The 14,490-nt window shown below is 37.3% G+C and overlaps 1 protein-coding gene across 5 annotated transcripts; it reads left to right on the top strand.

Annotated features, from left to right (window-relative positions):
- Positions 1-6,359: 6,359 nt before the first annotated feature.
- Positions 6,360-12,409, top strand: LOC149833073 (protein yippee-like At4g27745). Of its 5 annotated transcripts, none has more exons than XM_090012702.1 (4): positions 6,360-6,487; positions 7,832-7,969; positions 8,235-8,458; positions 9,805-10,061. In XM_090012702.1, the coding sequence occupies exons 2-4, from the start codon at positions 7,877-7,879 to the stop codon at positions 9,857-9,859; spliced, it is 372 nt and encodes a 123-aa protein (XP_089868828.1). In that variant the 5' UTR covers positions 6,360-6,487; positions 7,832-7,876; the 3' UTR covers positions 9,860-10,061. The 5 variants fall into 5 exon arrangements, with proteins under 5 accessions (XP_089868828.1, XP_089868827.1, XP_089868829.1 ...); XM_090012701.1 differs by lacking the exon at positions 6,360-6,487 and adding an exon at positions 7,237-7,575 and having other exon boundaries at positions 9,805-10,062; XM_090012703.1 differs by lacking the exons at positions 6,360-6,487; positions 9,805-10,061 and adding an exon at positions 12,221-12,409 and having other exon boundaries at positions 7,346-7,969.
- Positions 12,410-14,490: the final 2,081 nt, after the last annotated feature.

Here is a 14,490-nt window from a genome sequence, read left to right as displayed (position 1 = left end):
TCAGTTGGTCTCCCAACAACAGTTGAGATCCTCCTGAATAGGATTGTGATGCAAATCAGTTGCTCGATTCATGAAGATCTACCAAACTACAAGTTACGATGTACGCCTATGTTACCAAACTCCGAGAGAAAATGGTTTAGACTGAAAGAGAGAAGAGAATCAATTGAGTTTAGAATAATCAATCATCAAAACTAATTACAAAGCAACAAAATAAAATATTTATATATAAAACTACAAACCCTAATTAATCTAATTTGGATATAAGATAGATTCAAATCTTAACTAAAATTAAAAAATTAAGAAAAATCCAAAAACAACGAATGCATAAATGGATCTTGGACCTGGATAGGTTACAACTCCATCCTGCATCAAATTGGCTTGCACTGCATTAGACTGCTCCACATTCATAAAAGTCTAAATGCAGATCATATGCTGTTGCTTTCAGTAATCTCAAAATCCATTACTGGAGCACTTCAATAGAAATATGGGCAAACAAATCCTTTGAAAGCATTTTTGTACTAATGTCTATCAATAAGCTTACCCCATAGAGAAAACAATCCATTATTCATAGCTCCATAAACCAGTCTAGAAGACGTAACCAAACTGGTATATATGCTATTAGCGCGGAGCTAATCACGAATTGAAAAAATTCACTAAGTCTCATGAAGTCGCAGCCAGCTTCCATGGCATACCAGCTGGGTGCTGACTCCTTCGTCTCAGTTTCGAATCCCACTGGGTGTGCCGGTGCCTTTAACTGGTGGGCTTCGTAAGGACTTGGGTGCCCATGACCCCTCTATGGGTTTACAGCGTTGGGTGCCCATTAAGTGAGCTGGTTCTCGATGAAGGTTACTCGTTATAAAAAAATAAAATAAAAAAGAAGAATCCTAGTTAGATGATTTGATAAAATTAATGAGGTCTCATTCACCATGCCTATCCTATCCAGGGATTTGAATAGTTTCTAACTCATTTTGGATGCAGCCTAATTGGATTCCAAGTTGGTTCGCACTGAGATGGAGAAAGTCCTAGCCGAATCTCGACCAAATTAGCTATTTTATCCTAATCATATATGAGTTTGCATGTCGAGTCGAAGACTCCCTAGGGTCTAGGGGTAAGCACTCGAAGTTTTACGCTAATAGGACATCGACCCTAAGTAAGGCAGGCTGAGCCAGCACAGTTAGGTCTTTGTGCCTGGAGTGGTTTCTCCGAGCAAAATCTCTCTCTCTCTCTCTCTATATATATATATATATGGGTTTGCATGTGATCAAAGTCAAATCTTGTTGGATTTCAGACTCAAACATTGATTCAACTATTAAATACCAAAACCAAATTGACTACCGAATCAAAGTTTTAAGTTGGTAGGATTAGGGATACACACGAGCTGGGATAGAGCCGAGCTTGGCCTAACTCGGCTCGTGAAGAAAAATTGGTTGTTCAAGCTTGAATCGAGCTCAAGCTAAAAAATTTATTTTAAAAATATTGTTAAACTTTTTGAAAATTTATACCCATGCCACTTTTAAAGATAACAAATGACATATGCATTAAGGTAAGAACAAAATACATACATATGTAGAGTAGTGCTTAGGTGCATGACCACTTCTAAGGAGCTTGTACTAAGCTTTCATCGTGCGCACAATTGACACTCAGCGCAAGTTCCACAAAAAGACTTTTAACGACGACAAAAGTCGCTGTCAAAGTTATGGGACCTTTAGCGATGACTTTGGTCGAAAGGTGTATTTTGGTGCAAACTTGCATTGAGCATCCATCGCGTGCACAATGAACACTAAGCACAAGTTTGTTTTGGTGACGTTCGAAAGTGTTTATGCACCTATGCATTTTCCTACATATATAAATCTGATTTTTTTTTATAACTATGTGAACCGAGCTTATTTGAGTTGGACTGCCGGTTCAAGCTCGGCTCGTTTAAATGTACCAATCCTGACTCATTTTTTTTTTGAATGAGTTCGAGTCGAGCTCGAGCTTGCGCTTGCTTGGCTGGTTGGGAATCCTTGGTAGGATGCGTAAGACATGAGCTCATCAACATATGTCTACCGACAAAATTTAGGGTACTGAACACAATCACACCACATCACTACCCAAGCATAAAAACCAAGTGTAAGAATGAACGCCCACTTGTATAATTGAAAGGAGTTGTCACCCTCATCCACAGTAATTCAATTATCCTATCATGGAGCAATATAACTCCGCATGTGTATAACTGTTTAGTTATACACTGTCGGTCCCAAGCCCAGATAAATGAGGAGGGTTGTGGTAGGCCAGTGACAACCAACATAAAAACTTAGTCATACCCTATGAATATGAACCAATATGAGAATTTTGTTGGGGCGTTCCCTACTGAACGACACATTGTACTCTATAAGCCCGGAGGCAATGATAAATGGGCAAGGGTTGCTAGGTCATCGCCTAGAAGCGACGCGTCATACCGGCGCCCGGGTGTGGTGTCAAATAGGCAAGGGTTCCCTCACTTTGTTGGACGAGTGGGGGTAAAGAAGTTAGTCCAAGACCATAAAATTAGGTTAGCCACTTGGAACATAGGGTCTTTAACTGGTAAGTTGGTAGAGTTAGTAGATGTTTTGTGTAGGAGAAAGATTGATATTTTATGTCTACAAGAGACCAAATGGGTAGGTGAGAAAGCAAAAGTGTTAGAACCTTGGGGATATAAGATTTGGTATACAGGAATAAATAAGAATAAGAATGGAGTAGGGATTCTTATGAGTCGTGAGTTTATAGATAATGTAGTTGAGGTTCATAGGAAGGGTGATATAATTTTACTTATTAAATTAGTATTAGGTGTAGATATTATTAATATTATTAGTGTTTATGCACCTCAAGTAGGTTTAGATGATTTCATTAAGTGTCAATTTATGAAAGATTTAGATAGAGTAGTACAAGGGATATCTTATGGAGAAAAGCTTTTTATCGGCGGTGACCTTAATGGACATGTAGGCATTAGTAGGGATGGATTTGAGAGTATCCATGGAGGCTATGGTATAGGAGAAAGAAACGAAAGTGGTGAAAGAATTTTAGATTTTGGTTTGTCCTATGATATGATCTTAGCAAACACTTGGTTTAGGAAGAGAGAGTCTCACTTAGTAACATTTAAAAATGGAGTTAATACGAGTCAGATATGTTTTTTCTACTTAGAAAGAGAGATAGGGGTTGTTGCATCGATTGTAAGGTTATACCAGAAGAAAGTGTAGCTACACAACATAGAGTCTTAATTTTAGATCTTAGAATTAGACAATGTCGTAAAAGAGATAGACATAGGATAGATCCTAGAATTAAGTGGTGGGCACTGAAAGGAGCTAAACAAGGAATGTTTGTAGAGCAGGTAGTTAAGAAAGTTGATTGGTGTCTCGAGGAGGATTCAGAATCAATGTGGAATAAGATAGCGGGTGACATGAGAAAGGTGGCTAAGGAGCTATTGGGTGAGTCTAAAGGCGGTGCACTGCGATACATCATGGTGGAATGAGGATGTCAAATTAGCTATTAAGGTTAAAAGAGAGTGTTATAGAAATCTAAGTCAGAGTTGTGATAATGCGAATTTGGAGAAGTATATGATAGCAAAGAAGGAAGCTAAAAAAGTAGTTCGAAACGCGAGATATAAGGTATATAAGGAAGTTTATGACAAGTTAGATACCAAAGAGGGCGAGAAAGATATTTATAGGCTTGCAAAGATGAGAGATAGGAAATCGAGGGATCTTGGTATGGTTAGATGTATCAAAGATGAAACACAAAGAGTTTTAGTCAAAGATGAGGATATTAAGGAGAGATGGAAAGATTATTTTGATAAGCTATTTAATGGAAGTCATGCTCAGGATCTTGGAGACTTCTACATTCCTTTTTATGAGATGAATCGTGACTTCATACGCAAGATTCAAAAGAAAGAAATTGCAGAGGCTTTGAAGAAAATGAAATCAAGAAGGGCAGTCGGCCCAGATGGTATACCTATCGAGGCTTGGAAATGCTTGAGAGAGAAAGGTTTAGAATGGTTGACAAATCTTTTTAACAAGATTTGGCAGACAAATAAAATGCCTAATGAGTGGAGGAAGAGTACTTTGGTGCCTCTATATAAGAATAAGGGTGATATAAAAGATTGCACAAACTATCATGGTATAAAACTCATGAGTCATACTATGAAACTTTAGGAGAGGGTGATTGAGTATAGGTTGAGGAAGGTTGTCATGATATCGGAGAATCAATTTGGTTTTATGCCTGAAAGATCAACTATGAAAGCTATACATCTTCTTAGACAACTTATTGAGAGATATAGAGAGAGGAACAAAGATTTGCATATGGTTTTTATTGACTTGGAGAAGGCATACGATAGAGTACCTAGGGACGTTCTCTGGTGGACAATGATAAAGAAAGGTGTTTCTCTCAAGTATATTAGTATAATTAAAAATATGTATGAAGGAGTAGTAACCAATGTCCACACTTGTGGAGGGGTGACAACCAATTTTCCTATAACGGTTGGGTTACATCAAGGATCTGCTTTAAGCCCTTTCCTATTTGCTATAGTGATGGATGAACTTACGAGATCAATTCAAGAAAATGTGTCGTGGTGTATGTTGTTCGCTGATGATATTGTTTTGATTGATGAGTCTAGAGTTGGGGTTAATGCTAAGTTAGAATTATGGAGACAGACATTGGAAGCAAGAGGTTTTAAGTTGAGTAAGAGTAAGAGAGAATATATGGAATGTCGGTTTAGTAAGCAACGAAGTAGTGATGGGAGTGTAGTGAAGCTTGGTGAGCAAGAAATACCGGTGGATGATTGTTTCAAATATTTGGGATCTATCATTCAAAAGTATGGAGAAATTGATGGAGATGTAAATCATAGGATAAAGGTTTGGTGGATGAAATGGAAAAGTGCAACTAGAGTGTTGTGCGATCGTAGAATGCCATTGCGGTTGAAGGAAAAGTTTTATAGGACGACTATTAAGTTTGTTTTACTATATGGTAAGGAATGTTGGGCTCCCAAGATACATCATATTAAAAAAATGAGTGTAGCTGAGATGCGTATGCTTAGATGGATGTGTGGAAATACAATAAAAGATAAAATTCGGAACGAGGAGATACGTAAGAAGGTAGGAATTGCACCCATTGAAAATAAGATGAGAGAGAATCGTTTACGGTGGTTTGGACATATTCGGTGAAGGCCTAATGATGCTCCAGTTAAAAGGATGGAGGAATGGGAAAATATATTAGTTAAAAGAGGTCTGGTTAGGCCTAAGAAGACTTGGATGAAGATGATAGGAAATGATATGAATGCTTTGAACCTCACCGAGGACATGGCCTTGGATAGAAATGATTGTAAGAGAAGGATTCATGTGGAAGACCCAGAATGATTTTATTTTTTGGTTCATATCGCCGGCCCCAATTGTTTGAGATGAAGACATAGTTGTTATTGTTGTTTGTTGTATCATGGAGCAATATGATTTTATAAGTGCCACCCTCATATATCTTAAATGAGCGGATATTGATGCATGGCTTGTCCCAAACTAGGGTCCCAAACGGGTCGGATGTAGAAGGGAGGTTTTGCAATTTTTAACTTATTGAGATTCAAATGAATTTGAGTCTCCCATGTATTCAGCTGTTCCAAATCCAATCCGTTTGCATCCCTACACTAAACCCAAAATAAATGTTTCTTGCTGTTTTTTTTTTCTTCATTGAATAATTGGAAAAAACTGTTTGTCTGGTTTGCGAGTTCATTGATGAAAAAAAAAAACTTGTTTTTGCCTACTAACCTTGTGAAAAGGAACCTACATCCATAGGTTTTTAGATCATGATATTCCTGTTTGGTGACGTTCACAAGCTGTTCCAATCAAATGAATGGAGCTTTTGTGGGCAACATATTGCGCTTGTCTTGTCAATACGTCGAGTGAGAGTTCATTCTGATCTGACCTGAACCGCCTCAATACTAAAACTTGGATTGGATCAGCTGCTCCAAGCTAATCCAAATCCAGATTTTTCAAGCGAAACACTAATGAGAGGGTGCAAGTTATGTGAGAGCCGGGCGGGTGGGTCCCACATTCTGGGACCTCGGCTCAAGAGATGAGTCCATCCAAACTTAGGTGAGAGCCAAGAGCCTATGGGTGCGTTTGAATTGCGGACGTGCGTGGACAGGACACGGAACAAAAATGATTTTTTTAGTTTCGAGAGTGTCCTTTCTCCGTGGGACTGCACGGAAGAGAGGAAGACGTCAAATAACCGCCAGCAGAAAGCATCAATATTGCGTCTGCGCGTCCTGTGTTTGGTGGACGGCAATTCAAACGCCCCCGATCACTTCTCAAGCAGAGAATTATTATAAGTAAAATATTTTTGCCGATCTGACGGTGGGTTACTTTAAAATTACAATTAGGAAACGTCCCTCATCGTGCTTGGTCGGTGATGACTCTTATGGTAGCGGTTTGACTGACAGACGTTTTGCGTTCCCCGTGACTCTGCGTAATCCAAACCAAAAGATCAGGTTGGTTTCCTTCTTCTCTTGAGTATTGTATCGATATTTTTATGATTTTATTTTATTTTTTGTGTTTTATATTTCCTCTCTCTCTCTCTCTCAAAAGAAGGAGAGGAAGAAAGAAAAGGGTAGAAAATGGATGCTGGAAATGGATGGTCATGGCCTACCATCAATTTTACGTTTGGTGTTTGTCTTTGGATGATTTTTGGTTTTGGGGACGGGGTGGAGATCTCGTGATGGGTAGCGTGCATTTCGTCTATTTCGATGGAAACATGAAGGTGGTTTTCGTGGGTTTTGCGTTTTACGCCTTCTTTCTTTGGTTTGAGCCCTTCTTTTATTGATAAAATTATTTGGGTCATTGGGGATTGAGGCCTTTTAGAGAAATGAATGGCATGGTGGAGACAAACTTTTGTATGAATATTTTGCGTTTGCGTAATTTTTACGTGTTTCCCTTGTTTCTTTACTCTTCCTACCAAGATCTGTCTTTATCATGATTACCTAATAAGGGGGGTTTCGGCCGGTGTCTCCCTTCAGTGTTGTCTTTTCTCGCCGTGCCCTGGAACTATGCATTTGATGCAACTTATGGATAAAGGAAGATAGTTGGGGAATTTCGTAGAAGCAAGAAGGCGGGGTGGGGTCTCTCTTATGAAGGTTATGACTGAAATGTGTTTATAAATTTATGTTTGTCTAAGCAAATATCTGAGCTATGGTATCTGTCAAATTGATTCTCACAAATTTGTATGTGTGTTTGATCTAATAAGGGTGTTTAATCTGGCTTAAAATCTTGTATGAGTTCAACGAACAGTCATGGATTATTTGGTGAATTTTGAATTTTATGAAGATATGGCTTATTTTAATGTTCAAACTTAGTTTGTAGGGTTGTGTACTTGTAGGCATCAGTTAGTGGTTGGCATTGAATAACTGATAATTATCTCTTGGTGGATATTTCGTCTCAATTTTGCAAGTCTAATTAAGGTATGGGCTTATGTTGATGTGCATGTTCAAACTTAATTTGTAGGTTGTGCACTTGCAGGCATCGGGTTAGTGCTTGGCATCAAATAACTGGTTGACTATCGTTTAGTCTTGATGAATATTTGGTCAGTTTTACAAGGCTAATTTAGATATCGGTTATCTGTAATTTTGGTGGGCTTTTGTTTTTTTTTTCTTTGAGTTTCTTGCATATAATTTGACATCGATGTGCACTTATCCTGGATTGATTGGTATTTACTCTTGAATTATTAGTCTATCTTAAGTGTAAATTCTGAGACAGGTTTGTTGTTAAATAACGAGTTATGGGCTTGACCCAATTAAGCTTTAGCTTTTATTTTTTTATTGACTGTACATGTTGCTTAGTGGTTTTGACATAGCAAAGGATCTAAGTAAGGGGAAAAAGAACTGATGGCAGAATTGGTTGGGCCACGATTGTACAGTTGCTGCAATTGTCGGAATAGTATCGCTCTTCATGATGATATCATTTCAAAAGCATTTCAGGTGAACTTGCTTTTTTTTTGTTTCTTGATGAAACTGGGTTCTTTGATTTTCTTTTTCTCAGCATGTGTTTATGGGAACCCTTTATTTTATTCTGATGGTTTAGGAGAACCCTGGTTGACTAGAAATGCTCATCATAATTGCTTCTGTTCTGTTTTGCTGGATTAAAGTATTGGTCACTATTTTTCCAAAGTTGCATTTCTTTTCCGGTTTGTTTTTAGAAGTGAAGTAAAGCTACTTGAATGAATTGTTTGTAAAATTGTTCTAGGGAAGAAATGGCAGAGCATTTCTCTTTTCTCATGCAATGAATATAGCTATAGGGCCAAAAGAAGACAGGCAACTCATGACTGGACTACATACAGTTGCTGATGTTTATTGCTGTGAATGTCGGGAGATTTTGGGATGGAAATATGAAAGGGCTTATGAAGAAACACAGAAATACAAAGAAGGGAAATATATACTGGAGAAGTCAAAGATTGTCAAGGAAAATTGGTAACTTATGTCTTGGTTTGTGCAGACCTTTGTAGCCCCTGTTTACTGTTACTTGGTGGCTTAGTTTGGTGATGCATCCATGTGTTCATCATGTACAGAAATCTTGATCAATTGGAAGATTCAGCAATTGCTGATTGTGCATTCTGTGTTGCTATGACTGGGTCTTTTCTGATGTAGCATTCAAATTGTAATTCATCTTGATCGTTTGTGTCTTGTTCAAGTGACTGACTGCCAATTGTATATAAGTGGAAGTTCCAAATAAAGGTTGTTTATATATATTTATTTTGTGTGTTTCATCGACCTAAAATATAAATTCCCTTTTAACAATTGCTTACTTTTATGTACAAGCATTCTCTTGTTTGTAGAAGTGGTTACCATGTTCAATGAACATTTTCAGTGTGGATTGCTTCTCCCACAGTTTTCAGATGTGAATGTTGCAGCACTATTAAATTTTTTATTTCTTTTTTCTTTTCATCCAAGGGAAATTTGCTATAAGTGGTACTGTATGTCCTACTAATTGTCCCAGATATGCATATCAAGTTAAAATTTTCAACCTATGCAGAGACTAGAAAATGCATTAAGGGTGAACTGTATGTTTTCGTATGCAAATATATATTCTTCTGTTCTAGGATAACTGTTGGTGCTGATATTTTGATCTTCAGATTTTGTATATGTTTATTCTTCATCTGATTGTTGTTGTTGTTTTTCTCTTTTTTTTCTTTTATTTGTTTGTATTGGTTTGGTGTATTTGATGTTCATATTTAATCACTCAACAACAATTGTATTCTTTCTTATTTTGTTTCAGAAGCAAAGTGAAACTTTTAGTAAAAAGTAAAAACAAGTTGTAATAGGAAGTGATGAACAATTGCCAAATATGAAGCGTCAAGAACGTTATATTGCACCGACTGCATGTGAGATGACCTGCAATGGAGCCCATCTTGGCTGTGCGAATTTAAAAGTATCTTCATTAGGCTAATCAAAATTTGACAACATTTAATGTAATGAGTGTGCATAGGTAGCTTATTTGGAGGTTTTATCTTGCCATGTCTGTCTTCATCATGGACAGTTTTGGTGTTTTACATAATTGCAAAAATTAATCGTATGGATCAAATTGTTTTGCATGTAGGTAATTCATCTTGCTGTTGCTAATTGCTATAATGGAAAAATACATTTCCTGATATGCGAACAAAAGTTCTAGAAAACACTTATTGGGTTTTGCTGGTGTCTTGGCTTCTGATTCCAAAAATTGAGATATCTGGGATTTCTGAATTTTCTGGATTGAATAGCCTATTCATTTTGCTTTCTTCTCAATTAGTTTATTTGGTCCTTTTTCTGCTGATCATCAGCATAAAAGTTACAGTTGTAAGGATGATGGTGTGCATTGAAAATGTCATCTGTTAGATCAGAGTTGACACAATGACATCATGGGTAGAAAAAATGCATTTGGAGATAACGCTTGCATGAAGAATGAGAGAACTCAAGTTGTGGGATATTTATCACAAACTGCAGTAATGATATAATGTGTTTATTGGTTTACTATGGTAATTGTGCATCCATAGAGGTTGTAGAAAGGCATGATATATAAATGTTTTTCAAACGTTATTTGTGTTGGCATTGTCCACCAAGTGGATGGTTCAAAATGTTTGCTGCAGCAATCCTTATAACAATGACCTCGAAGCCGAAGAAGATGTGTAAAAGGCCATCGATTGAACATCTGTCATAACCAATAGATAGAAAATTAGGCTGGGGAGATCACTAGATGTTATTTTATGCTTGATGAGCATGACTTTCAAGATGTGCATTTCATCGGAATTCAACTTTTGAGTATCTGAAACAAATGAAGCACAGGATCTGCTCTGAGCTGTTTATTTTGAATGGAATACCTGAAGCAAATGCAGCACAGGATCTGTTCTGAGCTGTTTGTTGTATGTATTACTCAATGCTTGATCTTTGCTCAATATTTAGTTACCGTCCTGAGAAAGAAATGTTGTCATATGAAATGGAATGATAAATTGATTTCAAAATTCTGCCACTTGACATGACAAAATTCAACCTCCCATGACTTTTTTGTTATCCACTACGTTATGTGTAATTTGGACAACTTGTCTTAACCTTGTTTTTCTTATTGGTCATTTGGTTTTCTGTTTAGACTTTACCATGACCTATTGGAATTTTGTTTCGTTGCATTTATCATTTTGTACACTTCATTTGACTCAACCAAGTCTTCCAACCAATTCTCCAAGTCCTTGTTGTTTCCTGTAACTGAAGGTATGAGAGTTGGCTGTCTGAGTTGTCGGCACACTACTAGCATAACTATGGTAAGTCATCCTATGTCTCTAACTATATCAAAGCTACAGCTTTGTCGTCCTTTTGTGACACCTTTAAAGTCTTGCTGTGCTTGGCTACAAGGTAGCTTTCCTATGCTCTTGCTTACGTCTTGTCTGTTTACATTGCACCCTCCATAGTCTTATTCTTCTAATCCGAACTGGTTCAAAATGTTAGTCAAGATTTTGAAGTTTTCATATTGGTTCATTTTGTTACTCCCCTTTTTTGTTAACATATCAGAGGCATTAGAGGTTCAATTACATTTTTTTGTGAAGTATTTTACCGAGGAAACTTGAACCAGAATGTGGCCATGCAAATCATGAAAACTCGAAAGTCTTTTGCCATTAACTTAGTTCTCTTTTTATGTGTACTCAATTCTCTAGAATGTTTGCGACTATCATGTAAGCTCATTGCCAAAATACTTGATCATGAATCAGACCCCCTCATTTGCAACTTGTAGTCAAACAAGGAGATCCGACCCATGGTTAAGGTTGCTAGGATTATTCTAGTAGTTTGCCAAATCTTGTCACTTATCTTACATGGATATTCATAGGCTAAATAGCAATGGCAAAACAACTCATCTTTGGCTTGACTTAATAGGATGATTCCCAATGTATCCTTGTGACTTGTTATATTTCAACTAATTCAAAAGGCCTTGTGAAAGTAGTCCTATTTGTGTTACATTAAGCGTAGCAGTTAAAATATTTGTTGATGAAAAGGAAAACTTGCACACTGATGCCCACAGTTGTGAATTTCTGCTACACTTTGATCTTATTCTAACATATCAGAGTCAACAGCACTTTATCAATTAAATTTCTGGTACGCTTCAGTGTTAAGTAAAAAAGCTGACATGAAGAGATTGGAATGCCAGTCCAAGGGTTGAGAAGAAATAAATGTCATTTGCTGCACAGACTGAGTAGTGGATTGAAGCTACTATGTTCCTTGGCGTGCTGCCTCTCCTTGTGATTCTGTTTATCAATTCAAGGATTATTTATGTCCCTTATCGTCTGTTCTCCATGCATGTTTTGGAGGAATTCCAACTTTATGTTATTTTTTAAGCAAGAGCAGCCTTGTCACTTTGTTAACAGGCCACCTAACTTTAGGTGGTTCTAGAGAGAAGACAAAGTGCGTGAATAAAGAAAAAAGAAGTAAATTATTGTTTTGACATGCCATTCTAGAGGAAAGATGTCCTGTTAGTCTCTTTTGTCTTTGAAAGATGTCCTGAATACCGAGCTGCATATTGCACTGTGAGCAAAAGTTCTGCTCATTCTTAAGATTTAACAAGGGAGAGAGAATTTATCCGCATATGCTTGTTTAAGGGCATTTGTTATGCATGTATGAACAACATTTAACGTTGCAAACATCATATCTAAATTTTCCTATTTCTGAAGTCATATCTCTATCTATGTGACGTGTCTCTTATTTTATTATGTCCAGCATTGCTTTATCATGACTATCCTCATCACCGCAACATTGATTTATGCTCGATCTATTGACAATCTCTTCTTGTTAGAGTTGGTGAGTGTTTGCTCTCTTGAAGCAGACAGTGGAAACTGAAATAACACCCCTTTGCATGTGTATTGTCTGTGTTAAGATAAGTCGACCACTTTAAAGTAAAGTTTATTTAGTCTTAAGGTTGTTTTTGGTATTTTATACATAATGAGGGACTCTAATGTATTTTTGCTCTCTTGGCTAATCTCTCTTTAAACTTAAGGAGATTAGACCTAATTAAGTTTCTAAGTTCTTACTTTCTCTCTTTCTCGTTTCTGTGTATTCTCTGAGCCTTTCCATCTACATGGTATCAAAGCCGTCGATCTGGGGAGGGCGATCTCAAGTTCTGCGTCAAAGTTCGAGTGAAGGGTTTTAGATTACGTGAAGAGTATAAAAAAAAAAGTTCACGTGAAGAGAATCAGATAAAAAGGTGTGTCGTTCTTTTTCTCGAGTGGTACAGATCTGATAACAGATTTGAGGTCTGACAAAAGTCATGACTCAGATCTAAAAGTCGCATGGATCTATGGGTCTCTGTCGACCAAACTGAGTGGATACAAGTATAGGTCTTGTGCTGAAGTCGTGAAGTGGGTGACGGTAAATTTTTTTTTTGGTAGAGATTAAATGCAGGCCATTGTCGTGGATTTTCTTTGATCGTATGCTCTGGGTATTTCAGATCTGATCATAAATCTGAATGTAGTGGAGATTAAATATAGTTTTCAGTCGTGGACATGCATATTTTTGGTTTGGTTCGTTCAAATCTGGTTGTCGTGAAGAATATTCATATTAAATAGTCGTGTTTTTTTTTTCAGACCAATTGTTCTGGTTGGTTCAGATCTGATTGCAGATCTAATGTCGTGGTGAAGACTTATCATAGTAGTGGATTTGCATAGTGTGGAGCTGATCTCTATCAGTTTTAAAAAGTGTTTGTGAAAGTTTTATTGCAGCAGCACTATTCGTGGTGACTACTGAGGAAGTGTTATTCAGTATGGGTGACGTCTCGAAATCTGATTTCAAGAATGAGGCTATTGGGGAATATAAAGCCTTTGCAAATCCTTTCTCCTATGGGTCTTCTGTGAAATTAAATGAAACTAATTATGCACAGTGGTCCATAACTTTTATGATATCGGTGTCTGGACATCGTAGAAAACACATACTGTTGGAATCTGAACCAAATGATAAGACAAAAAAATACATTACTTGGGAAGAAGATAATGACATTGTTATGTCATGGATCATGAACATCATTGAACCTCATATTGCAGATGGCTTAATTTACTACAATACGGCTAAACAGATGTGGGACAATCTTCGAGATACGTACTCTCAAGAGACTAATGTGAGTGATATTCTCCAAGTTGAACAAGAAATATATAATTTGCAGCAAGGTGATCAAACATTGACTCAGTATTATGCCTCCGTCAAAGCTGCTTTTGAAAGACTTAATACTCATAGACCATTGTGTTGTTCAAAACAAAAGGATCATCAAGAACAGACTATGGTTGCTCGGTTCCTCACAGGACTATCTTCAGAGTTCTCAGTTGCTAAAGTCTAAATGTTAACCGGGACTGATGTTCCTACTCTTGCTGATGCATACAATCGATTGAGTAAACTCGCCATCTCTCTTCCACAATCTCAACCTGCATCTCAGTCATCTGCTTTAGTTGTTCCATCTAGTTATGGGAGGTAGAGGTAAACTCCAATGTACCTTTTGTGAAAAATCAGGACATTTAGAAAATCGTTGCTGGGATAAACATGGAAGGCCTGCTTCTCCATTGAAGCTGAATGTTCCAAAAGGCAATGATACTAAACTAGAGGTAACAAATGACACCACTTTCCCCAGTGATTGTATCACTCTTAGTCGTGCAGAATACGATGAACTGGTTGCTCATCGTCCTTCAAGTTCTTCTTCTCGTGTAGTTGGTGTAGCCTACTCAACTGGAGACCATCTTTCTCCTCGTGATAGTAAGTGGATTATTGACTCTGGTGCATCTAGACATCTATGTGAAAATTCTCAAAATTTTACAGATCTAAAGGCTATTACTGCACATCGGGGTGTCTCATTAGCTGATGAGAGTTCCTCTCCTGTTATTGGTCAGGGAAATGTTTATATATCTTCCTTACAATTGAACAATGTCCTTTATGCTCTTTCATTTCCTCAAAGTTTATTCTCTGTTAGTTGCCTTACAAAAGAGCTAAATTGTATAGTGATATTTGAT

The sequence above is a fragment of the Nuphar pumila genome, chromosome 7 (assembly GCF_984573655.1).
Source record: "Nuphar pumila chromosome 7, dmNupPumi1.hap1.1, whole genome shotgun sequence".
NCBI classification, from domain to species: domain Eukaryota; kingdom Viridiplantae; phylum Streptophyta; class Magnoliopsida; order Nymphaeales; family Nymphaeaceae; genus Nuphar; species Nuphar pumila.
Note: the sequence above shows the minus strand (reverse complement) of the source record. Positions and strands in the feature narration are given on the sequence as shown.